The 9,366-nt window shown below is 51.9% G+C and overlaps 2 protein-coding genes across 3 annotated transcripts in view; one reads left to right on the top strand and one right to left on the bottom strand.

The window, feature by feature from the left end:
- The window catches only part of LOC101648566 (chemokine-like factor), an 11,293-nt gene extending 8,403 nt beyond the window's left edge, over nt 1-2,890 (bottom strand). Inside the window, exon 1 of the mRNA XM_045293703.1 lies at nt 2,757-2,890. Coding sequence (XP_045149638.1) covers nt 2,757-2,860 — 104 coding nt within the window. The 5' untranslated portion in view covers nt 2,861-2,890. The remainder of the gene's footprint in view (nt 1-2,756) is intronic.
- Nucleotides 2,891-3,086: 196 nt separating this feature from the next.
- TK2 (thymidine kinase 2) overlaps nt 3,087-9,366 on the top strand; it is a 22,179-nt gene continuing 15,899 nt past the window's right edge. Inside the window, exons 1-4 of one of the 2 annotated variants that reach the window (XM_045293693.1) lie at nt 3,087-3,143; nt 3,538-3,832; nt 5,967-6,004; nt 9,285-9,359. In XM_045293693.1, the coding sequence (XP_045149628.1) occupies nt 3,820-3,832; nt 5,967-6,004; nt 9,285-9,359 (126 nt within the window). In that variant the 5' untranslated portion in view covers nt 3,087-3,143; nt 3,538-3,819. Of the gene's footprint in view, nt 3,144-3,537; nt 3,833-4,662; nt 4,760-5,966; nt 6,005-9,284; nt 9,360-9,366 lie in introns of those variants that run through there. The other variant, XM_045293692.1, reaches the window with a different exon arrangement.

The following is a 9,366-nucleotide window of genomic DNA, read 5'->3' as shown; positions in this document are numbered from 1 at the left end:
GTGCCAGCTACAGGGGAAAGCATTCTCTTCTCCGTCAGCTCTGAAGGCCAACCCTTGTCATCTATCTTCTCCTGGGTCTAGGAGTTTCTGAGCGGAGATCTGGACCTTCAGCTTTGGGCTCTTATTTCTTTTCTTTTTTTTGGGGGGGGGGCTCTTATTTCTTGATGGTGGGACATCCCTCCTCAGCTTGCTTCTCTCTCCTTATATCTCTTGTAAGAGAAGAGGTGATGCAGGTCACACCCCAAGGGCACGGCCCTAACATCAGCTCAGGGCTAAAACTCTATTACTGGTGGGCTGATCACATCAGAACACATGATGGGGGTGATTATATCATTACCTAACTGCCAAACCACTGAGAATCATGGTCCAGCCAAGTGGAGGTGGACAATTCAATCTATGACGCTACGTCTATCTCCTAAACCCAGATCTCTTTCCCCAAATCCAGTCTGGTATGTATGTACAAACTGCCTATTCAGTATTGCTAGTTGGATGTCTAAGAACTCGAATCTAACTTTGAAATCCAAAATTCAGCTTCCAATCTTCCTCATATTTGTTTCATCCACAGGATTGGGGTTTTCCGTTGGTGGCAACTCTATTGTTGTAGGTGCTTAGGTAAAAAACCTTGGACGTATCTTGGATTCCACTTTCTCTCATACGCCACATCTGGTTCATCGGCAAATTTTGTTAAAAATTTATCTCAAGTGTAACTACTTCTTATACCCCATCTTGGTCTGGGCCACCATCATCTCCTGCTCCCAATACTGCATTTGCATTAACTGGTCTTCACGTAGCAATCCCCTCCCCTCCCTTTACCTATCTTCAACCCAGCAGCTGGTGTATGTTAAGTCAGATCATGTGCTCCTTAGTCAAACCCCCTCTCATCTCCCACTAGGTCCCCCTCACTCATTCCACCCCAGCCACATTGGTCTCCTTGTTCCCTTTTGAACTATTCAGGAATAGTCATACCAAAAGGCCTGTGCAGCACACGGTCTTAAGCCTTAAACACTCTTCCTCTAGTCTTTGCTCAGATGTTGTCTCAACAAGACTTGACCCGATTACTCCTGATGACTACCCATCTGTAGTTCCCCCTTCCAGCCCCCACTCGGAACATTCCTTTCCTTGGCTTTACTCTTTACTATTGCTCCATAGCATTTACTACCTTCTAGTCCACTCATTTGTTTTGTATCTCCCATGCCGGCCTAACCCCAATATACAAACTCCTCATGGGCACGGGTCTTTGTTTGGTCAATGATCTGCCCCAGAGCCTGGCATAGTACCTGGGACATGGCAACCATTCAGAAAATATTTGTTAAATGACTAAATAAGGCAAGACTCAACTGGTTATAATTTGCTGCACAAAGTATACTGGTGTTTGCCTTCCTGCCTTTGCTTAGGATCCTGCCCCCGCCTCCGCCCCACTGCACTCCAGGATCCTGTGGGGATAGTTTCCCGACATCTTTCGCTATCCCACCATCCTGGGTTAGATGCCTCGTCTGTATCCTTCTCCATCTTCTCACCTATCGTAGCTATTTGCTCATACGTCTGTCTCCCTCACGAGACTGAAGGGCTTCCTGAGTTGGGAACAGTCTTGCTTTCTTTGTCACTGCAATTCCTAGGCCAGAGCATGAACATACTCAAATTGTTTGTGGGAGCAATTAAAACATCAAAAACAAAAGCTGCTTCACAAAACCCCATTCCTCCTCTAGTGCTCCTGAAAAATCCAGCGGCTTCTTAGGCATTCTGATGTATAGTTATTTCTCAGGAACACAAACTCTCAGGTAGGAAGGATATTATATATAGTTTGTTCCACTCCACCACCTAAGATTGGAGTCTCCTTCATCACCAAGTGCTCTTCTGTTCCTGGACACTTTACTGTTTGGGCAGGCACTTTCCCTAATGACCAGTGAATTTTAGGACGTTCTCCACTATAAAAATTTTCCTCATCTGAAAGTGACCTTTGCTTTCTTGTAACTATTACCTTATTTCCACTCCCCTTTGTACTTATCAACTTTTTAAGATGGAAAACCATTCTTATCCACTTCCCCTTCAGTTTCTATTCTCCAATTCCATCAACATTTTTTTTTCCTGCCTCCAAATGTCTCAGGGGACCATTTTAGGAATTGGCACAGAGCTCCTGGTCATTCTGATGCTCTGCCCTTATCCTTGCTTTGTCCTGTATCAGTTTGCAGGTGGGCCAGTCCAATTCCTATCTTGTTGTTGGCATCTGAGGGGTGCGACTGCATCTGCCTCACCCAGTAACCAAGGCATCGAGTTTGTGGGTCCACGTGCGTGGGCCATTCGTGTAGATCCGGTGATTTTGATGGGTGAGTGGGCCACGGACTCGCTGAGAGAGATGACCCGGTCTTATTCCTCGCCTTCACCGCCAGGTGTGGCGCAGAATGCCTTCTTCAACAATTAAGGTAAGCACGAGTTTGCTTGTGCTTACCAAGTAAACTGCAGTGAACGGATTTACCCGGTTTTCACCTCAAAGATTGGGCTTCTAGGCATGGCTGGCACCTGTCCCACTTCCAGGCCCTTCCTACAGAATCAAAGCCTCTTCCAAAGTACAATTCGCCCGGGAAGGAGGAGCCAGTAAGCAAGGCAGACACAGACCGGTAAGTCAGCACAAGCAAGCCCAGGCTTACCTAGCTTACTGGGTCATCCGCCCCCCGCTGGAGACAGACAAGACAGAAAGCAGAACAAGCCGGGCTTTTGGCTTCCTACGGACACGGTCCCGTCCACACCCGGTCCTCACCAGCCGCAGCATCTTCACGTGGCCTTTCACGCTTAAGCAGAAGGGGCGATAATTCTTGGGCTGGGGTTGGGGGGTCCCCGGCCTCCGCGGCTGAGCGGGCGGCATAGCGCGGGTCCACCCAGCAGCCGCACTTCCCCTGCGGTTTGTTCGGCGCAGAGCAGCGCTCTGCCAGGGCGTTGCGCAGCGATCGCAACCGCCTCTCTTCCCGGCTTCCCGCCCCTCGCGCGCGCATGCGCGGCACCGCGGCCCGGGCTGGTGCGCATGCGCGACACTACGGCCCGGGCTGGTGCGCATGCGCCCCACGGCAGCGGTCGCTCCGCCCCTGTTCCTGGCTCGCCCGCCCCTCCCCTGCACCGCCCCCGACCTGTCCTCCTACCTGGCAGAACCGGTATGATTCATTTGAGCACTTGCGGCAAGCCAGTGTCTACTGCTCTTTAGTTTTCCCAAGGAGCTTTCCTTCCAAGAAACGCTTCCCCAAGGGGGAGGAGGGAGGGGAGGAGAGAGGAGGGCCTTCCCACACTCGGGGGTGGGGGTGGTCCCAGATGCTATTTTAGAGAGGTTTCCCTTTGCACCCTATTTGGATCGATCACAGTCACGCTTTTCGCATGGCGTCTATCACCAACTGACAAATGTCTCTGTCAGACCTAGGGGTACAACGTGCGTGTGACCTGAATGACCCTGTCCCCACGGGCTCACAGGCTGAGCTTATGAACGCAGTCTGGGCTTGGGTTCGATCAATGTGTTTTTATTTTTGCCCTCTCACGAATGCTTGTTTCCCGCAGAACGGCTGCAGGCTCTTCTCCCCCGCATCTCGAAAGGCTTTCTTTTAGGGCTGTGAGAAGTCTTCTCATTTGACTTCCATTCTGCCTTGAAAAATTTGCCCATCGCCCCACTCCAGGCCGACCTCTTTGGACCTTGCTCATCTCAGCTTCCACACATTAGATGCACTGAAGTCTGATCAAGAGGTCCCTCCAACAACCTTGTCCCATTGCTCCTCCCCAAATTGAACTGAAGCCTGAAGTTCATTCCTGGAGGTGCCCTAGGCCTGTGCCAAGTCTGTGGGGATGCAGCTTTCAGGTAATAAATTACTGGTAACTGACTTCCATCTGCCTGTCTGAGAGGACACTGTTGACATCATATACCACTCCTGGGTGCGTTCAATCAATGGCGCGCGCACACACACACACACACACACACACACACACACACACACACACACACACACACACACTTTCTCCCCCCCACCAAGGGTAACAACAGCCTGGTTTACAAAACCTGGTTTCACTGGATTACAAAATCCCATCTACTTCACATTTCCTAGGGTACCCGGTGGCATAGTGGTTATGCGCTGGGCTGCTAACTCCAAGGTCAGCAGTTTGAAACCCCCAGGATGGGATAAGACGGAGCTTTCTACTCCACTACAGAGTTACAGTCTCAGAAACCCACAGGGGCATTTCTACCCTGCCCAATAGGGTTGTTAGGAGTCGGGGAGTGAGTCACATTTCCTGTTCCGGTACTTGCTGTCCGACTATGGATGTGGTCACCGGACACAACTCGTGCCCCGTCCCCACCCCACCCCCAACTGATTTGTCCAGTTGGAATATTGATCGTGTCGTCGTCTTCCTAAGGGACCAAGCACATGGAGGGTCCCAACTCTGGCAGTGTCCGAGTTTGGAGGAAAGGACCGTGAACCCGGCTCCAGCCCTTCGCGACGGTTTTGGACCGTTTTAACGTCGTCGAAGCCTGAAATCCAGCGTTCCAGGGGCGCTCCCGTCTGCAAACGGCGACGCCCCTGCCACGTCTCCGTCCGGGGAGACGGGGTGAAAGGCGGCGCGGTCTCTTTAAGAGGCGGCGCGGAGGCCGGACTGGCCCCAGAGGAAGCCCCGCCCGCTGCCCGCGCTCCCACCATGCTGCTGCGGCCGCTGCGCCGCTGGGCCGCCGGCGCCGTGCGCCGAGCGGGCGCGGGGAGCCCGGGGAGCGCCGTGCACGGACCCAGGCTTCCGGGTAACCGTCCTTTTTGTTTCCGCTTCCCTCAGTCCCCCTGGCAGCGCCCACTCCCCGCCCCGGGCTCGCGGGACCCGGACTCTCCCCTGCCGGACCCCGGGCTGCGGGGGCGGGAGTCGTAGCCGGTCCCTGGATCGGAGTGGGGTCCCGCGGGCACTGGCAGCGGGCGGGGCTGCTTTGCACCCTGCGGCCCAGGCTCCTGGCCCCAACCTATTTCTGGTGGGATTCATTTGGCTTTGGGAGAAATGGGGGTCAGGAGCTGCAGCTAACTGATTCCCAGTGGATGCTGGTGGGAGCCGGAGGTGGATCGCGTAGGTTTGGGGCCCGCCCCCTTTAGAAGTGAGCACCTGCTTCCTGGGAAATAGGAGCTATCCTAGCCAAGTTCTTGGCCCTGGGCTGCTCCTCAGAGCCACCTGTGGTTGGAAGGTCAAAGATGCCAGAAACCTGGCGTCCCAGAAGCCCAGGCCTGTGGCCCACTCTTACCCCGGGGGCTATTTATTTGTAGAGGCCACACTGCGTTTTTACTTGCTGGACACATGTCCGCGGACACCATGCTTATAAAATATGCAGAGAAATGGAAGTATGCGAAGTGAAATGAACCGTAGCACAGTTGGGGTCCAGACATGCCAATGAGACCCAGGCGCGTGTAAAAAACTCACTGCTGTCCACTCCATTTCAACCCTTAGCCACCCTATAGGGCAAGGTAGAACTGCCCCTTTGGGTGAGTGAGACTTTAAATTTTTACATCAACCGAAGGTGGCTGATAGGTTTGAACCCCTGACCTTGGGCTTAGCAGCTCCTTTGTTCATTTCATAGCCCCATACACCAGGAAGGCCTCTTGACAGGCCTATCTCTATCACATGAGGCAATTCTGACTCATAGCGACCCCACCAGGGCAGGGTAGAATGGCCTGTAAAGCTTTGGGGGATTAGAAAGCCTTACCTATCTCCCCAAGAACAGCTGTTGGTTTTGAACTACCGAGCTTGTGGTTAGCAACCCAACGAGTAGATCATCCACTAGGTCACCAGGGCAATTAATCTGCCTCCCGCCTCCTTCCATCCATGGAGAGTCCCAGGTGTCTTGGAAAAAACATCTTTAGGCCAAGACGCAAACGTGATAAATGACTGTTTCTATGGTGGTTTTTGGCAAACTAGGGCAAAAGAGTTACTTGTTTAAACTGGAATGTAAACGTTGGTTTCTCTTGTAGGTATAGATAGCGTAAAGGAAACGGAGAAAAAATCTCTGGTAAGCCCCTCTTTGACATGCATGTTTTCATTTTCCGGTAAGATTTTATTTCTGGAGGAGGTGGGGAAGAGGAGGTGGTCCGCTCATTAAGTCATGGCATCTCTTAGGTGATGGAATATTTTTCGCCTCCATAATCATAGTTTCAAAAATATTTGTGAAGGGACTCACTGTGTCAGAGATGGAGAAAAAAAACCAACAAAACCAAACAAGAAATCTATGAAGTATGGTCCAAAGTAGGGCGAGGGGATGTGTAGCATGAGTTTTTTTAAAATATCTGAGAAGCTGTTTCCTTGCATAAAAACCCAGGACTCCAGTTCATCAGCCCCCTCATCACGGCTCCCTTCGTGCCCTGTGCCCAGCCCATTGGGCTAAATCTGTAGCCTGGGCTACCAGAGCAGTGGGCGGGGCCCTGGCCTTTGCTGGAAGTGTCATTGTTGAGTGCTTTAGGAGCCAGGGATGAGGAAACCTTTAGAGTGGCCTGACCCACTGTGACCCCATGTGAGGTGCTTAAGTGACCTGCGTTGTTCTGGGTGCTTCCAGCCTGAGTGTAAGGGAGCCGGCCCATGCTACGTGGCAGGCCGTGTTCTCTGCATGTTCTCAAGAGTGCTTGTTTTCTTACTGCAGTGGAGCTGCCTAGGGTCTGCTGGAGCCACGCCACCTGACCTGCATGCCCTGATGGGACCTGACAACGTCTCTGGGCGGCAGGTGTGAGGCCCAACCCACCATCTGAATCAGAAGGCCTGGGTGCTACTGGGTTTTACTAACTCCTCTGGGATTCTGAAGCAGGGTCTCTGCTGAGACCCTTTGAGAAGGCTCGCTGCAGACCGGCCTTGCCTGCCCGTGAGAAACCTGGAGAGCTTTAGCGTGTTGTGAACTGATTCAGGCTGGTTTGACCCCCCTCAGCTGAGAACCTGTCTGTCCACCCCAGATCTGTGGAATCAGACTCTACAGTTGGACCAGATCCCTAGGCAATTCTTATGTGTGGATGTGATCTAATGCAAAGCTAAGCCAGACCTGGGGATCTGTCTCAGGCGTGGTGAAAACCATGTGTCATTCAGTGCTACAGATTAATAAGTAAGCACAAGTAAGCCTGTGCTTGCTTTGCTTATTGGGTCATCTGTTGGAGGCTCGTTGGTTTTGGGTGGAGAGGCAGCGCTGGCAGCTGGTGGTGGCTCCTCCCATTGGTGCTGTGGTTCTCAACCTTCCTAATGCCACGACCCTTTAATACAGTTCCTCATGTTGTGGTGACCCCCCCAACTATAACATTATTTTTGTTGCTACTTCATCACTGTAATTGTACTACTTTTATGCATTGGGTGACCCCTGTGAAAGGGTTGTTCAATCCCCAAAGGGGTTGCAACCCACAGGTTGAGAACTGCTGCACTAGTGGGTCCTCCCTAGGGGGAGGAGCCCCCCTAGGTGTAGTCAGTGTGAACAAGGTGTGAGCTCAAACTGCGTTCTGTTTTAGTCCCTCTTCATTTCCCCCTTCTGTGACGCATGTTAGGACCCACTTCTCTGGTTCTGGAGGTTAAATGGGATCCTTGTGTTTTAGGGCCAGCCCTGTGCCAAGGCACTCAACCAAAATGTAGCTCTTTCCTCCCCTCACCCCTCCCTTTGCCTAACACCGTCTGCGGAGCCTTGATAGCTCAGTGGGTTACCGGTGGTCTGCTGAAGCAAGTCTTGGAGTTAGAAAACCAAAAGGGTAGAATGGACCTGATATGTCGCTCTCTTTTAAAAATTAGTTTTATTGAGCATAATGAACAAACCCTACAGTTAAATAGGCAAATCGTACTAAGGATGCAATCATCACCACAATGAGCTTTGTAGCATCGTCTTTACTTTGTGTTCTCAAGCCACCCTGTGAAGTGGCCTCTTCAGCTCACGAGCAAATTTTAAGTCTCTTCTGGTGTCCAGCTTGGTCTTTCTTTCCTGCCTCGTGAATGACGTTGTGCGTTCTTGATGTAGCATGGCCTTGATGGCATCCCATAACTTGTCTCATCTTTGATGGTTCGTGTCCAATGCCGCACGTCTTTTACAGAGATGGTCTCGCCATTCAGGTGGGATATACCTCAGGTTGTACTTTCACTCTTGTTGACTTTTTGCTTTTCTTCAGCTTCAACTTGAACTTGCTTAAGAGCAATTGCTGATCTGTTCCGTAGCGTGTGGAAGTAACAGGTTACAATTCAGGATCAGGAAAGACTTAGGATACATTTCTGTGATCAGGACAGCTTCTTAGCTATGCTTAAGGCCGCCTCTCCCTGGCCTTGGGCTCTTGAGCTTGCCTCTGCCCTGCTTGGGCAGGTGTTACAATACTCTTTAGCTCCATCATAAGTGTCCAGAAGTTCCACACTCTGCTGGACCTCTGCTTGTAGATGCTTAGATCTCTAGCTCCATGAGTTGGCAAATACAGCTCCATCAAGTGGAGCTCACCCCACACCGCCAGCATGCCTCCAGCCCCAAGGGGCTCAGTCTGACGGCAGTGGGGAAGCCTACTGTACCTCCTCCTGGTTCTGGTGCCTCTGCCTCTCCTCATCTCTGGCCATCTTCCGTGCTGCAGCTCTCTGACTCCTGGGTCTAGGAGGTTCTCTGCACAGGAGTGCCAGGCCTGAAGGACTTACCCCACTCCCAGTCTTCTTTCTTGGTGGTAGTCAAGTCCACCCCCCTTTCCACTCTGGGATGGCTTATTTAAAGCCTAGCAGGATGGCAGAACTGACCAATCCCCTTGTTAGAGTCCCAGATAACTTATTTACACGGGCCCACTTGCATACCTACATGTGTTATTGGCAAACTCTTCAGTCCCCTTGGTGGGCCTCGAGCACATGGTTTGCATAGCCCCACCTAGTTATCTGGTGGGCATTGCCAGACTGTGTGACTACCAAAAAAAAGTGGCTTATTGCACTGCGATAACTGTGCTTCTTGCCCATGGAGGGCTTAGCTCCAGTTAAGGAGGCAGGACACTTTGGTCTGGGGCATTGAGCCAGAGGATGGCAGAGCCAGGGTGGTTGGGCAGGCTGTGCCTGCTCCAGGAGGTCCTGGTCTGGAGGGGAGGGGTCTTGTGGCCACCAGCAGGGGCCCTTGAATCTGTCTCCAAGGAGGGGTTCCATTGTGTGCTGTGTTGTTTGTTGGGAGACCTTAGGGGTTTCCTGAGGATGTTTTTGGTTAAGACACTGAAGACTTGGACTGCACCACTTTTGTTCACTTGAGCCCCTTCCCAGCCATCTTCCCTGCTGTGCCCCAGTCAGGGGAGGTCTGCTTCTAATTGACATTTCTCTTTTGCTAGGTCTGCGTCGAGGGCAATATTGCAAGTGGGAAGACCACGTGCCTAGAATTCTTCACCAGCATGAGAAACCTAGAGGTACGGC

This window comes from Echinops telfairi, unplaced genomic scaffold (assembly GCF_000313985.2).
Source record: "Echinops telfairi isolate 266 unplaced genomic scaffold, ASM31398v2 ScPeMD7_2291;HRSCAF=2852, whole genome shotgun sequence".
NCBI lineage: Eukaryota > Metazoa > Chordata > Mammalia > Afrosoricida > Tenrecidae > Echinops > Echinops telfairi.
The sequence above is the reverse complement of the archived record's forward strand: the minus strand, read 5'-3'. Positions and strand labels throughout refer to the sequence as shown.